Below are 17,022 nucleotides of genomic sequence, written 5' to 3'. Positions count from 1 at the left end.
GAAGGTTGCAGGAACAGCAACTCATATTCCGCTTGGGAACCCTGCAGTCCAATGGTATCAATGTGGATTTCACAAGTTTCAAAATCTCCCCTCCCCCTACCGCATCCCAAAACCAGTCCAGCTCGTCCCTGCCCCCCTAACCTTTTCTTCCTCCCACCTATCCCCTCCTCCCACCTCAAGCCGCACCTCCATCTCCTACCGACCAACCTCATCCTGCCCCCTTGACCTGTCCGTCCTCCCTGGACTGACCTATCCCCTCCCTAACTCCCCACCTACACTCACCTTTACTGGCTCCATACCCGCCTCTTCGACCTGTTTGTTTCCTCTCCACCTATCCTCTCCTCTATCCCTCTTCTATCCGCCTCCCACTCTCTCCCTATTTATTTCAGAAACCCCTTCCCCTCCCCCTTTTCTGATGAAGGGTCTAGGCCCGAAACGTCAGCCTCTCTGCTCCTATGATGCTGCTTGGCCTGCTGTGTTCATCCAGCCCTGCACCTTGTTGTCCGAGATAACTGCCTAGTTATTTTCCCCTAAAAGTTATGAAACCAGGTATGAATTCAAGAAATAATTCATAAATCAACCTTTTTATTAACGCCAACATTAAACAAATTTCAACTATGCAACAGCTCATTAAGGTGTAAGGTGAAGTCTGACTGTTAAATGCTCTACCAGTGTCTCTTCTCATCTTTGTTCTTAATCAGCATAACATGGATTTTTATTTTCCGTATGTTCAGATTGGTATTGCAAATGGGAAACTGAGCTGATGAAAACCCTCTACACAGAACGCAAAATTGTTTTCTCTTCACATGTGGATCTCGCATTCGGTTTTCTGACTCCATAACTGATGTTATTCCTGGAGTGGTTCCAATTCAAATTCAAACGTGTTGAACTTCTGGAATTAAACTATCTCACACCCAGGATGAATATACAATCCTCAGTTTGCCTTTTGGACCATCTAAGCTCAAGTTAACATCACAAGAAGAATGAACCTTAGGGAGTTTGAGGAGTTGAAGTTATTGAAGGAGGGAAAAAAGATGCTCTTTTGATTTTTGTTTTTAAACTTTTCAGTATGCAGGAATTAGTTCTTACTCATACCCTTCAGTATCCAATTTGTACCATTTTTAGGTTGCAGTATATTGTTATTATTTGGAAATCTGGATTAAAAAGTGGAGAAAAAGTAGATTTGTCTTCATTTCTATGAAGGTGACTTGTCCTTTTTTGCAGAGGTCAGGAAGTCATTCTGTATAGCATCCAAACAGTTTTTCCAAAAAAGAATGTGACTTAAGTTAAGTGAATCGATCAACTACCTGGAATTAACTGATGATGCGTTTTACAAAGTTGAACTTTTATAATAACATTCACAAAGATGGACCAGGCCACAATCAGGTTTCGGTTAAAATAATAAGTCATCCAGAACAGCACTTGTTCTTGTTTTTTTTTTTAAAAATAAGTTTCTAAACTCCAAGAATTGGTAAAAATCTTCAGGCTATTATAATTGGAGGTGGTATCCAGGCTGAAAGGAAGTCTTGAGTTGCTTCAGCATTCTCAAGCTAAGAACTGAAAATAATCATTCTATTAAGAAATCAACAAAAGGGGAGTGATACTTCACCGAGATTGAGTGATTGTAAACAGTAATGCTGGGAAAAGGGTTAAATCTTTAATTTTCCTGCTCATGTTAAGATCTTTCCAAGATTTTTGTTTTTGCATAATAACTTTGCATTCTTTTACTAAAGAACTTCAGTAGCTTTGTGTGAATATCTTCAGCGACAGACTACCACAGTAACCAAGCTGCAAAAAAAACCCAAACCTTATGATCAAGCAAGCCAGGTTTCATTCTGTGATCTTGCTTATCCAGTTTTGATCATAAAGGACAGGCTTGTCTGGGATAGGAATTATGTGAATTTAAGTATTCTGGTAACCCTTGAAACATATTTAGGTGAGCATCAAGTACCAAAAAATCTGAAAACCAGCATCTCTGGAAGATACCTATAATATCTTACGGGTAAATGTGGGGTAATAGTTATATAGGAATCAAAGAAGTAAATAAGAAAATAGAAAATCTGTCAATAGAAATATTAATTTCAGGGAATGAACAGAATGACAAAGTAATAAAGGATAAAGGGAGAACCTAAAAGTGAAAGAGAATCTGTTGCTGGGGGTTAAAAAGGATTTTTGCAGTGATAGGGACACCTAAGAAATCCACAAAAAAGGGTATATCAGAAAAAGAAAAGGGTATCAAAACAGTAGCAGTGGTACAGATAGATTGTGTTCTCTCAGAGCTTACTAGAAAGTGAGAGATGACTCAACACAGTCAAGAAAATCTTTTCTTGATTACTAATAAAGGAAATCAGACCACTAGAGATTCTGAATATTTTGTTTCAAAAAGAGAAATTTCCTTCTTCTAAACAAGGACATAAACTAATAAAGAAATTGAGGCACACTGGAGCAGGCCAGTCACTGATGCTGGCTGATGATACAATTTGTTTTAAGAGGTCAAGAAAGGAAGAAGTGGTGGAGAAATATACCTAAGTTACAAACCAGTCCCATTATACAGAAATCAAAAGAACTGCAGATGCTGGAAATCAGAAACAAAAACAGAAATTGCTTCAAAAGCTCAGCAGGTCTGGCAGCATTTGAGGAAGGGTCACCGGACCTGAAACATTAACTCTGGTTTCTAATTTCTTGCCACAATAGGATGAATGGCCTCCTCCTCTGCATCAATTTTGTGATGCATTTATACTCCAAAATCCCTTTGTTCCTCTCTCTCATCTACATTTGCACCTTCCAAGTAATAGGTGACCCCCTTTGCTTCCAACCAAAATGTACTACCTCACAGTTATTGCTCTGTACTTCATTTTCCAATTATTTACTGCTCTTTCAGCAAGTTTATTGATGTCCTCCCATAATTTGTTGCAATCCTCCTCACTACTGTCAATTTCACCAGTTTGGTGTAGGAACAATCTTGCCAAAACAATTGGCTGGAATAAACATGAATAAGCCAAGTGAAGAATATACAACAACTTCAGAGGACTGCATGAGGGCAGAACAAGAAAGGTTGGGATAAAGTTAAAGTCTCAAAGAACAGCCTTGAGGATGTTGTAGGGCATGTAACTCTCAAATATAGACATGACCAACATCAGATAAAGCATCTGAATAACTATTTTCAAGAAAAAGAAAATCAATGACTGCTTGTTGCATGTTCACCAGGCTCCCTCCACTACTGTGTTCTCATTGAGGTGTCTGGATTGTTTAGCGACATCATAAGCCAGACCGAACAACGTTAAGTTCAATACTAACTTAAACTGCTCAGGTTTGGTTCCACAATTTGTAGGAAGATAATAAACATGATTACCAGTTGACCATCAGCTTCATTAACAATTCCATATGCTACACATCATAGCACAAACAATATAAGTTACAACTTTTCTACATCTCCACCAATGCTAAAAGCAAAATACTGTAGATACTGGAAATCTGAAATAAAAAGAGAATTCTGGAAGTACTCAGGTGAAGTGGCATCTGTGGAATGAGGAAAAATTTAATACTTCAGGTCAATTAGCTTTTATCAGTTCTGAAGCACAACAGAAATGTGAGCATCTTTTGTCAAGGATATGTTTCTAGAAGTTCAGTCAATGGATTTGATTCAGTACAGAATGAAATATGAAAGTAACTTTTTGCACACAGGAAAAGCTTTTCACTAACTTCAGCACCACCAATTCTTCCCCACCCTCAGTGCCACTTTTACAGCAATATTGTTTCACAACTGCTATCAATCCTGCATCTTTGACCAATCACCACTGTCAGAAATCCTAAATTCCTCATTCACCAAGCTACATCAGACAGTTTGGACCCTGACTAAAATCGCTATTCTGTAACTGAATCTAAATAGCAAATGCCAACAACCACTACAGCACAGTTTATCATTATAACTAGGAACTAGTCTATCAGAGCTCTTGCTAAAATATGATTTCCCCTTGTAGCTGAAGCTGGGCATCCAGTAAATGTTTAATCACGAGTTACCATTTGCAAGTCTCAAATCACTTGAAGGCACATGATCTATTTAGATTTGAAAATGTTATCTCATCCATGGTTTATTCTCATTAGTCTAGAATTTGATAAATTGCTACTCTGTACTTTACAAACATTTCATGCAAGACAGTCTGTCACAGACTCCATTGTACTGAATTATGAAGCTTCAATTTTCCTGTGGTAAACAGCCCTAAATTTAGGTCTTAAATTCTTTTGCCCAGTGGCCTCAGTTTTGCCAAGGCTATAATTGCTGACTCTTTGTTTATTGTTGGCCTTTCAAACATTTAGCTATTTTTGAAGCTTGGCCTTGCTTGATTTCAAGCTCATGTGGCGATATATTCAGTAAGCAAATTGTTCTTCAATGGTGTGAATAAGTTGGGAAACACTGTTTCCGACTTGGATCTTATGCATATTAAATATATGAAGAATTTGCTGCAATGTCAATGACAGAAACTATCATACATTGCTGTATATTTTTCCTTCTTTGATCTTGGAAACTTCATTCTATTAATCTACACGTAGAAATAAAAGGACGACAATAAATGCAGACACGCTGTCTTCCAAGAACTGATAACATTTCATGAGGAAAATAACTAGCTGTCGGAGAACTTTTCAAAAGGGTACAGCTATTTTTTCCTCAACTCCCAGGAATTAAGTAAATGTTCAAGTACTAACTTATCATTTGGCCCCGCACTCAGACAATTGAGCATAGTATTCCACACCAACACCGATAACAGGTATGCGGACAATAGAATGGGGTGCAACTGAATGAGAAATAACATATCCTGATTATTTCTCTCTCCATACTGTGGCCATAGTTACATCCAGGATGTTCCTTTTGTGCACTGTACTTGATGCCTTGTGTGATGACCTAGCCAGAAAAGAAACTGTTGAGTTTCAAGTCCTGTCGCCAGCCAATTTTTTTTTATCCTATAAGACGCCTCAAATTCAGGTTTTAAAACAAAATAATGAGACCAAGTGCAGGGCATTAGAATGGCTGGACAATCCAATCCAAGCTAATTTATAGGTCCTTTGTTGATTTTCTCTTTTTTGAATGTATAAAAAAATTCCAGTGTTTTCATCAGGTAATCTCACAACGTGAATGAATAAGGATTGAGCAAGATTGTTTATCCACAGAGAATAAACAGTGTGGTCGATTCCATCCACAACAAATCATTTCCAAAAGGGCATACTATCACAGATCAGAAGCAAGATCCTGTTTTGATTTCCCTCTCCATGGAAATGTTGCCTTGACAGAGACGAGATAAATGAGTAGTGACAAGGAATTGAACCCAGGAATCCTGGTCTAGCTGTTGCCCCAGGGATTTAAAATCTAATGTTATCCGACAGATCTAAAGTGCATCTTCTGCTCTATCAGAAGACAACAGGTTCTAAGACAGAGCAACATAAGACATTTTATGAACTGTTGGGTCCCAAAATCTACTTTGAAATCAGACCTAAATTAGTAGGAATTACTATTTTCAGGAGTTCTCAGCAGGCCTGCTTTTTGTATTAAATATGCACAGAATGCTTTGGAACAAGTCTGTACACAGAATCGCTACCCATCAAACACACACTGCACTCCAGGCACTAGTGCTTCATGAAAACAAAAGAGCAAAATACTGAAGGAGCAGAACTCAAATACAAACAAAAAATGCTGGAAACACTCAATTGTTTGGCAGACGTTAGTGGAGAAAGAAAAGGTCATCAACTGGAATCATTAACCTGACATGACGCTCCTCAGGAGATGAAGCCCAACCTGCTGAGTGCTTCAGTACTTTCTGCTTTCATACCAGGGCTTCAGCTTCGCTGCTCAAGGCCAACTCAACAAGGCTTGCAAAATAGTTCTTTTAAAAAAAGGCTGCTCTCAAGTCTTAAAGATATAACTCAACGGAATAGCAATCATCGTGCAAGGATGCAGTTAAGAGTTGTCTTCGTAGTTAAGTTTTTAACCAAGACTGATGCAGGTTTCATCATTACTATGCAAAACCAAGATCAAAAAGAAGCAGGTCACATTATACAGATTAATTTTCAAATCTGATTTCAGAATTTATATTTTAGGTCTACATATCTTTTAGAAATCTGTAAAAACGTACATTTGAGAAGCTAAAACAAAGTTGTAAGCAGTGCGAACAGCTGGAGTACATAAATGTGCTGTGTGTACATTGTAAATACTTTCATACACACACAAACACACAATAGCAGCAACCACAGAACTGAAACACACGAAAAATCTTTCAAAGAATGGGAAGATGTAATGTAAAGCAAGCGATGGTAACAAGCAGGGAAAGTGGCCGTGCATTATTAGAGTGAGTGTGGAGGGTATTACTGGGACAGACCTCGCTGCTGCTGTTGTGGAAACTGGTCTCCTCCCCCTTCACTTCCCGCGACACAATCAGTAGAAACTCTGACTGATGATCCCGCCCATAGCCATACGGGGAACCTATACTGACCAGCTGTAACAACCAGAGCACAGTTTGTAACACTAGGTATGCTAAAGGAATTTTTACACTTCAAGTTCACAAAAAGTGGAAATTAAACACATTTTAAAATGATTTGTATAACATTTCAAATATATTTTCAATGATTAGTTTTAACAATGGCAGAGTGGCAATTACTCAAAATATATAACAAATATCAATCAGCAAACAATCCCTGTTTTCTGATGAGGTCCTAGAGTCTTGTACTCCACAGAATGGTTAACAAATGCCTACTATTTCCTGTTCATTGATACCGTACGGGATAAGAGTTGACTGAGGGAGCAAGCATTTTTATGGGTCCGTGGATTGGAAAGAATCACCCATCGATCTGAGCCCACACAAAGTGCTAGTAACTGGTCATAGAGAAACATTCAAAACCTGATAGGTCAATTATACTATCTATATCCACTTAAACAGATAGGGTGCAAGTTCAGGATGGAAAAGGAGATGAATGATGGACCCAAATTCAAAGCAAACATTAGTTGAAAGCTACCAATTAACTCAGGTCTGAAACATTTCAGTTTCAATTCCTGGTTTGCCTCAAGTTAGCACATTAGTCAGGGCTGTAGCTGTGCTGATAGCCAATGTATCCCTAGATTATGGAGTGAAAAAAAAGAAAAAATGTAATCAGTAAAATTTCCATTGTTTTTTCATTGATACCCCATTGGAAAGGGTATGTATGGCAAGAACAGGATAGGTCTGACTGTGAGGCCTCGCAGAACTGAAGTGCGTGTGAACACCACATTCTTCACTTGTGTGAAGAATAGCTACATTTCCATGGAAAATTACAAAAGGGGTGAGTGGGGAGGAGAAGCGGCTCAGCTGAGGTTAAAATTTCCAGAACAAGTAATAGGACAGACAAAATGGAAAGGGTCAGGATTTAATTTTAGGTACATCAGATAAAGGGGTAATGACGAGAAGGGGGGGGCAGTCAACTCAGGATGTAATTTTTAAATGTCCGCAAATGTACAAAACAAGTTGGATGAGCTTGTAGCACAAACTGAAATTGGTAGTATGATGTCTCTGTGATACCTACATGATGACTGCAAGGGGATCAGGACTGGGAACTAAATATCCAAGGGTACATGTTCTATCAAAAAGGACAGGCAGATGGGGTTGTCTTGTTAATAAGAAACAAAATTAAATCAACAGCAAGAAAGGACAGAGTCAGAAGGCGTAGAATCTGTGTGGAAGAACCACAAAGAGAAAAGAAAATGATGAGAGTTGTGTACAGGTCTCCTAGCAGTAGTCAGAATGTGGGGAAGAAAATAAATCAGGGGATAGTTTCGGCATTAAGAATGGCACTATTACAATAATCCTGGGGACTTCAATATACAGGTGAACTGGGAAAATCAGGTTAGTAGCAGATCTCAAGAAAAGAAATTTGTGGAATGTCTACAAGATTTTTTTTTTTGGCCAGCTTTTGGTAGGACCGCTAGAGAACAGGTAATTCTGGATTTAGGGATCAAGGAGATTAAGGGAGCTGAAGGAGAAGGAACGTTAGAGAGCAGTGACCATAATACGACAGAATTTGTTTTTTAGTTTGAGAGGGAGAGGACTGAATCAGATGTAATGGCATTATAATTGAGTAAAGGTTACTCCAAAAATTAGGTAGGAGCTGGCCAGAGTTGATTGGAAGGGAAGACTAACAGGGAAGACAATGGAAGGTGGGCAGCAACGGCAGGAATGTCTGGAGCTAATTCAGGAAGCACAGCATAGATTCATCCCAAGGAAGAAGAAATATGCTAAGGAGAGGATAAAGCAACCATGGCTGACAAGGGAACTAAGGGACAGCATAAAAGCAATAGATAGAGCATACAATGTGGTAAAGATTAGTGGGAAGCCTTTAAAAACTAAAGAAACAATACAGGGGCAGGGTAGAAGATGAGAGGAAGCTGGCTGGCAATATAAAAGAAGATTGCAAGAGATTTTTAAAATATCTACAAGGTAAGAAAGAGGCAAGAGTTGACATTGGACCACTGAAAAATGAGGCTGGAGAAGTTGTAATGGGGAACAAAGAAATGGAGGAACTGAATACGTACTTTACATCAGTTTTCATTGTGGAAGACAGCAGCAATATACGAGAACTTCAAGAGAATCGGGGGCCTAGGTGAGTAGTGGACGTCACTAGGGCGAAGGTGCTGGGGAAGATGAATGATCTGAAGGTAGATAAATCACCCGGATTGGATGGACTACACCCCAGAGTTCTGAAAGAGATAGCTAAGGAGACTGTAGAGCCATTGGTGGTAATCTTTCAGGAATCACCAAAGTCAGAGTGGGTCCCAGGGGACTTGAAAATGGCTAATGTAACACATCTCTTTAAGAAAGGAGGCAGAGGTCAGGAAACGACAGGCCAGTTAGCCTGACTTTGGTCTTTGGTGACATTTTAGAGTCCATTATTAAGGATGAGACTGCAGAGTACTTAGAAGTGCATGGTAAAACAGGGCACAGTCAACATGGCTTCGTCAAGGGGAGATCATGCCTGATAAATCTGTTAGAATTCTTGGACGAGGTAATAAGTTAGATAAAGGACAGCCAGAGGACTTGGTCTATTTGGATTTCCAGAGGGCCTTCAACAAGGCACTGCACAGGAGGCTGCTAAATAAGAACTCATCGTACTGGGGCAAGGTACATGCATGGATAGAGGACAGGCTGACTGACAGAGGACACAGAGTAGGGATACAGGTGTCTTTTTCAGGATGACAGTTTGTTACTAGTAGAGTTCCACAGGGGTCAGTGTTGGGACCATAACTATTCGCGTCATACATTCATGATTTGGTCAAAACTCTCACAACACCAGGTTGTAGTTCAACTGGTTTATTAGAAAACACTGGATTTTGAAACATTGCTCCTTCATCAGGTGTAGTGAGAGAGGCATCAAGACACAGAATTTTTAAGTAAAAGATCAAAAGATCATACAACTAATACAAATATATTGAATAAACCTAAAATGGCTGGCTGACTCTCTCCTGTTATTTGTTTAATCAGTTAGAAAGGAGATGCAAGTTTCAACTGATTAAAATGCAAATCCTAGAATGTCTTTCAAGTCACTGCCACAAGATAACTAAAAGTTTTGTCAGGTCAGACAGTACATTTTAGGGGTGAGACCTTGTTTAGAATCTATACTTTAACCTGGAGTCAGACTGATGTTATTGTCAAAGCAGGAATTTATAAAATGCCCCATTGACTGACTGTGTCCACAAACTGCATGCTTATTGAACGAAATGGAACGTATCTGCAAACATACATTCACCCCATTGATTCATATATGTGCGCGCCAGGGCGTGGTGTGTGCGCGCACGCGCGTTGAGGCCGTTCTCATGGGTACCGAATTTGGCGATCAGCCTCTGCTCAGCAGAGGAACACAATGGACACCTGAAGGTGTTGAAGGATGCCCTCATAAGAACGGGACACGATGCTCAACTCATCAATTGGCAGTTCTGACGGGCCACAGCGAGAAACCGTAATGACCTCCTCAGAAGACCGACATGGGATACAACTCATAGCGTACCCATTGTCGTCCAACACTTCCCCGAAGCAGAGAAACTACGCCATATTCTTCGCAGCCTTCAATGCATTATCGATGACGATGAGCACCCTGCCAAGACCTTCCCTACGCTTCCACCTCTCGCCTTCAAACAACTGCCAAACCTTAAACAGATCACTGTTCAAAGCAAACTACCCTGCCTTCAGGACAACATTGATCACAAAACCACACAACTCTGCCATAGCAACCTCTGCAAGACAGATCAGATCATCGACATGGATACTACCATACATGGGAACACCACCCACTATGTGCACGGCAGATACTCATGTTTTGGCCAACGTTGTCTATCTCATACGCTGCAGGCAAGGATGTCCCGAGGCATGGTATATTGGCGAGGCCATGCAGACACTATGCCACTGATGAATGGACCCCGCACAACAATCATCAGACAGGGATGTTCCCTCCCAGTGGGGAAGCACTTCAGGGATCAAGGGTCTCGGATCTTTGGATAAACGTCCTGCAAGGTGGACATCGGGATACACAACAACGCAAAGTCGCCAAGCAGAGTTTGATAGCCAAGTTCGGTACTCTGACCCCGCCCCACGCACTCCCTCCCACTCACGCCCCGCCCCAGTCTCTAAAACACACACATGCATGCACGCATACACTCTCTCTCTACTCCTCACACACACACACATATCTATGGGGTGAATCTGCACTTACAGATGTGTATTTGCAGACAGTCTATCTTGTTCAAAAACCACACAATTTGTAGGCACAGTCAATAAGGCATTTTATAAATTCCTGCTTTGGAAATAAAACCAGTCTGACTCCAGGCTAAAACACAGATTGTAAACTAGACCTCTCACCTAAAATGCATTGTCTGACTCGAGATGTCATCTCTCATATAGAGTGATAAAACCTTTAGTTATCTCAGAGCAGTGACTTTAAAGACATTCTACTGTTTGCATTCTAATCAATCAAAACTTGCATCTCCTTTCTAGCTGATTAAAGAAATAACAGGAGGGAGTCAGCCAGCCATTTTAGGTTTATTCAACACATTTGCATTGGTTGTATGATCTTTTGACCTTTTACTTATAAATTCTGCGTCATGATGCCTCTCTCACTACACCTGATGAAGGAACAACGCTCTGAAAACTAGTGTTTTCAAATAAACCAGTTGTACTATAACCTGATGTCAAGTAATTTTTGACCTTGTCCAAACCTGTCCAATACTGGCACCTCCACATCATTCACATTTGGACAAAGGAGCTGAGTGCTTGTTGATAAGTCTGCAGATGACAAAGATAGGTGGAGGGATAGATAGTGTTGAGGAAGCAGGAAGGTTGCAGAAGGACTTGGCCAGACTCGGAGAGTGGGCAAATGGAATACAATGTAGGAGAGTGAGGTTTTACATTTTGGTAGGAAACACACAGGTGTGGACAATTTTCTAAACGGGGTAAAGACTCTGGAAATCTGAAGCACAAAGGGACTTGCAAGTCCTGGTTCAGGATTCTCTTACATGCAGGTTCAGTCTGAAAGGCAAATGCAACAGTGGCATTCATTTCAAGAGGATTAGAAAACAACAGCAGAGGGTCAAACCACATTTGGAATACTGAGAATCATTTTGGGCCCCTTATCTAAGGAAAGATGTGCTGGCATTGGAGCCATTCCAGAGGAGGGTTACGAGAGAATGATCATGGGGGTGAAGGGCTTGTCATATAGGGAGTGATTGAGGACTCTGGGTCTGTATTCAATTAAGTTTAGAAGAATGAGCGGATCAGATTAAAACTTACAGAAAACAGAGGCCTGGATAGTGTGGACATGGAGAAGATGTTTCCACTATAAAGGAGAGACTAGGACCCAGGGAACGGATAACCCTTCAGGACGGAGATGAGGAGGAATTTCTTCAGCCAGAGAGTGGCTTTTCTGAGAAATTCAGTGCTGCAGAGGGCTATGGAGGGCCAATCATTGACTGTATTTAAGACAGATAGGCAGGTTCTTGATTAGTAAGGGATGAAAGGTTAAGTGGAGAAGGCAGGAGAATGGGGTTGAGAAACAGATCAGTCATGATCGAATGGTGGAGCAGACTTGGTGGGCTGAAAAGCCTAGCTCTGCTCCTGCATCTCAAGGTCTTATTATTGTCTAATGATTGGCCTACAAAACAGTCCCTTCACAGTAACAAGAAACCCTTGTATCAAACTCTGAAGTCTTTCTTTATTTTTTCATGTGATGTGGGCTTCATTGTCATAGCCAGTATTGTGTTGCCCATCCCTAATTGCTCCTGAACCGAGTGGCTTAATCAGAGGGCAGTTAAGAGTTAACCAGACTCCTGAGTGTCTGGAATCACATGCAGCTCACAGCATGTAAGGATGGCAGATTTCCTTCCCTAAAGGACATTAGTGAAACCAGATAGGCTTTTACAGCAATCGATTAAAGTCAACACAGTCATCACAACTAAGATCAACTGTGTGTTTCAGATTTATCAAAATGAATCAATTCCAGTTGCCATGTTGGATTACAAATCCATGACCCCACAGCAACAGCTGGACCTCTGGATTAATAGTCCAGCAACATTACCACTATACCACAATCTCCCCTGCTGGAGAAATGGAATCTGACACCATGTAAATGCAAACCTTATTATGTTGTAAATTCAAAAAAAAAAACTTCTTGTACTGTCTGATTGCTCCAACTTATGAGAACCTCCGAAAAATTAAGGCAACAGAGCTGTATTATATATACTGGTCAATAGTGTTACACATAAGGAGTTCAAACCAAAGTGTAGTCTACACGTAAGGGGGAGTTGGGGTTTAGAACTGGATGATTCTTCAGATATAAATGGTGTGCAGGGATATGGGGGAAGGTCAGGATACTGGCACTAGGTAACAGAACCAGTGCAAGCACAATGGGCCGAATGGCATCCTTCTGCGCCCTAACAATTGTGATTCTTAGAAGGCGAGCAAAAACACTGAACAAAGGCTCCACCAGTTTTCCTGCCATTGAGCAAAATGCAGCAACTGCTAATGAACAACTTCATTTGTAATTACCAACTGAGGCCAAACGTTCAGCTGTGACGTTACAAGAGTTATAAAGAGCCGGGATACTTTGCTGGTTTTATATTTGAACATTCTGACTTCATGCTTATCATAAATTTCTACATCCACATTTAAATGGAAATTATTCACGCAAACTCATCACGTAAGCCCATCTTTCTGCCAGTGAAGGTGAAGTCGCCACAGTCCCAGAGGATCATAAGCTGCTCTCACATTAGAAAGAGAGATAACTCACAATGAGTTTAACCCGAGGGCCATTTCGCTGCAGGAGAGGTGCAAGGTTGACAAGGCAGGATCCTGATAGTGATACCAGCTGGTACAGGAAATGAACTCCTGCTGTTGGCTTCACTCTGCATCGCAAACCACCTGTCCAGGCAATTGAGCTAAACCCTCCCTTCTCCTATAGTAATGTGCTATTATAAAGTTGGGTTTGCAAACCTATCATGAGAAATGTTAACAAAGTATATTACCCATGGTCACATGCTCTAATTCATAAATGTCCATTCATAAATTTACGATACAACCTCATCCCCAGAGAAGATATACTGGAGTAATGCAGCAACAACAATGCTATTCTGAATAAAAAATGGCAGTGTAGTGTGGACATTTTACCATCAGTTCAATCTGATGTATCTAAAGTGACTGGTGTGTTTTTTATTCAGGGAGTAACAATATAGCTAATGCCACAATTATAAATACAGTGCCCAGTTATGCATATTACTGCATAGGGATTGTAGCATTCAAAAACAATTATTTTAGGAGAGAATATTCCCTTGGAATGAAAAATTTCATAACCTTGGGCCAAAGAAAATATTTGGAAGGAATTATGCTGAAATAACGCAGCCTGCAGCAATGGCGTATTCTTTAAGAATTTGAAATTTACAGCACTAAATGCTTATACATTGTTTGGTAAGGTACATTCCCAGTTGTTCTTACATTTTATACATGGCTTCAATTTAAAAATACCCATTAATTGAGGATACATGAATGCTGAAATAAGAATGAGATTAGGAAAGTCACATTTCTTTGGATCTGAATTTGGTTTGGTCATTCATCAAGATTGTCTTCAAATTGATGAAATACACTTTTTCCTTAAGGAAGTCTTGCATTATTTTCAAGCATAATATAGTGCTGGGTGGATCTAAAAACCTAACTGATTGCTTTAATATCTTTACCTGTTCAAACTTCCAGCCATCAGACATTGTAGACACCATCTGGGTGAGCTCCTCTTCCTGACACTGCAATACTCTATAGACATGCTTCATTGGAATCTGAGGATTACAAGACAAAAAGGAATCAAACCAAAGATCCATTAAAGAAAATAATGAACCACAGTTCAGGATTTTTCTAATGATGGAAAATCACATCAGAGCTTGAGATAGAATTTTAAAATGCGGCTGAAGAGAAGCAAAAGTTCTTTTTTACAAGTTACACTTCAGAGTTTGTAAATTATTAAACTGGGATATAGTGTATGTATCTTCACAAAAAGCAGCATCCCATTATACACTTTTAAAAAAAGTAAAAACTGTGTATTTCAATTTCTAATAATCAATCATATTTCCCCCAAAAGACAATACTGAATTTTCTTAAAGGACACTTTCTTTTTAGGTAGCCTTTTCCCATTTCTATAAGGAACTCATTGTTTTGGTACCTTGCCAAAAATTGTCAGTTATCATGTAACACTAAACAATTGATTTTAGAATAGTCTTTACAGCTTAACCTGCCCCTGTCCCAACACACATGCATTTCCATCATGAGTTTCTGGATAGATGAAAATCCTAGCTAACTTTCCTCTGCCTAATGCAGGAAAAGAAATAAAATGCAGTAATTTTTACAGTGTGCAACCATGATCAGTTAAATCAGCACAGGCAGATTGAACTCAGGTCCTTGGTCATACTAAATGAGCCAAACCAGGCAGGAAGCTGCAGAACACATTTTCTTTTAAAGTAGCAATGCACAGTTGAATTTACAGATATTACTGACCTGCAGGCCCGGCTTGGCAGCTCAGTCGCTTTTCCTTTTGATAACAAAAGTAGCATACTGTTATCAACACTCTCACCATCTGTGCACTCAGAACTTCACTGGTTTCTTTCAGATCTTTGACAACAGCCTGTATTTTTGAAAACATTTATTGCAGCACTTTTCAAATATACTTAACCATTGCTGCAATTTTCACATTTGCTTAGCAGCAGTTAGTTATCGCTAGTAATGCTGTAAACATTCTGGCAAATGGCAAGGATGTGCACGACTTAACATTCCTTTCAGCATGTCTTTTTGTGGCTATAATTTAGAACACAACTTTTTTTTGAACAAAACCATTGGAAGTTGGATAATGGGGAGGCAATGGCCTCGTGGTATTATCACTAGACTATTAACCTAGAAACTCAGCTAATGCTGTGGGTACCCAGGTCCAAATCCCACATGGCAGATTGTGGAATTTGAATCCAGTAAAAAATAGTCTGGAGTTAAGAATCTACTGATGACTGTGAAACCATTGTCGACTGTCGAGACAAACCCATCTGGCTCCCTAATGTCCTTCAGGAAGGAAATCTATCACCCTCATCTGTCTGGCTTACACATGACTCCAGACCCACAGCAATGACTCTCAGTTGCCCTCTGAGATGATCTAGCAAGCCACTCAGTTCAAGGGCAGCTAGGGACCGGCAATAAATGCCGGCTATCCAGCGCCACATCCGCAACATCCACATCCCATGAGTTTGAGAAGATTTGTAACTTGGGTTGTCGATGAGGTTGTGGACGAGGTTGTAGACATGCTCGCCAAGCCGGTGGGTTTGGTTGCAAATGTTTTGTCACCCTGCTAGGTAACATCATCAGTGCACCTCCGGTGAAGTGTCGGTGTTCTGTCCCGTTTGTTATTTATATGCCTCAGTTTGCTAGGGTTCGGAAAACCAATGGGACCCCCAATATCAGGACTGATTGCAGAAGCAGTAATGCAAAGGTTAGAATGGACAGTGCTCCCACTACACAACCCAAACTTTGGGTCCAATACGTAGGTGACACCCTTGCGATTATTAAACGCACAAAACTGGAAGAAACCCATCGACACATAAACAACATCCTTACCGGGATAAAATTCATGAAAGAAGAGGAGAACAACATCCGACTACCCTTCCTGGACATAATGGTAGAACACAAACAATGGGGAACTCCAGACTAGTGTATATAGGAAGACTACACATATGGACCAAATACTCAATTACACTAGCAACTACCCCAATGCCCACAAACAAAACTGCATCAGAACACTATTTAAATGAGCCACAACACATCGCAGCAACCCAGAACTACGCAAAGCAGAACAGGAAAACTTATACAGAGTTTTCAAAAGAAATGGATACCCAAAAAGCACCATCTGCCGTAAAAACCGAAAGAACTGCAGATGCTGTAAATCAGGAACTAAAGTGAAGTTGCTGGAAAAGCTCAGCAGGTCTGGCAGCATCTGTGAAGGAAAAAACAGAGTTAGCATTTCGGGTCTGGTGACCCTTCCTCAGAACCACTGTACCTCCAGGACAGACCACAACAGGAAGACACAACGCGACTAGAATCACTATCACCCGTCTATACATCAAGGACATTTCAGAGATGACCACAACACTATTCAGACCCCTATGTATCAGAGTAGCCCACAAACCGACAGCCACCCTACGACAGCTACTGACGAACATAAAGGATCTCATACCCAAAACTGGGGTAATATACAAAATACCACGCAAGGACTGTGAGAAACACTATACAGGCCAAACCGGAAGAAAATTGACTATATGAATACATGAACACCAACTAGCCACTAACAGACATGACCAATTCTCACTTGTCTCACTATACACTGACGAGCGACACAAATTCGACTTGGACAACACATCAATAATTGCATGAGCCAAACAGAGACATGCCAAGGAATTCCTGGAGGCCCGGTATTCCAACCGGAAGTCCATCAAGAAACACT

At 40.4% G+C, this 17,022-nt stretch overlaps 1 protein-coding gene across 1 annotated transcript in view; it reads right to left on the bottom strand.

The window, feature by feature from the left end:
• LOC109934304 (BTB/POZ domain-containing protein KCTD5-like) overlaps positions 1 to 17,022 on the bottom strand; it is a gene marked incomplete at its 5' end in the record, with an annotated part of 42,873 nt that overhangs the window by 20,599 nt on the left and 5,252 nt on the right. The window contains 2 exons of the mRNA XM_048609716.1: positions 6,369 to 6,485; positions 14,231 to 14,326. Of these exons, the coding sequence (XP_048465673.1) occupies positions 6,369 to 6,485; positions 14,231 to 14,326 (213 nt within the window). The remainder of the gene's footprint in view (positions 1 to 6,368; positions 6,486 to 14,230; positions 14,327 to 17,022) is intronic.

Source organism: Rhincodon typus, chromosome 21 (genome assembly GCF_021869965.1).
Source record: "Rhincodon typus isolate 14 chromosome 21, sRhiTyp1.1, whole genome shotgun sequence".
Lineage (NCBI taxonomy): Eukaryota > Metazoa > Chordata > Chondrichthyes > Orectolobiformes > Rhincodontidae > Rhincodon > Rhincodon typus.
The sequence above is the reverse complement of the archived record's forward strand: the minus strand, read 5'-3'. Positions and strand labels throughout refer to the sequence as shown.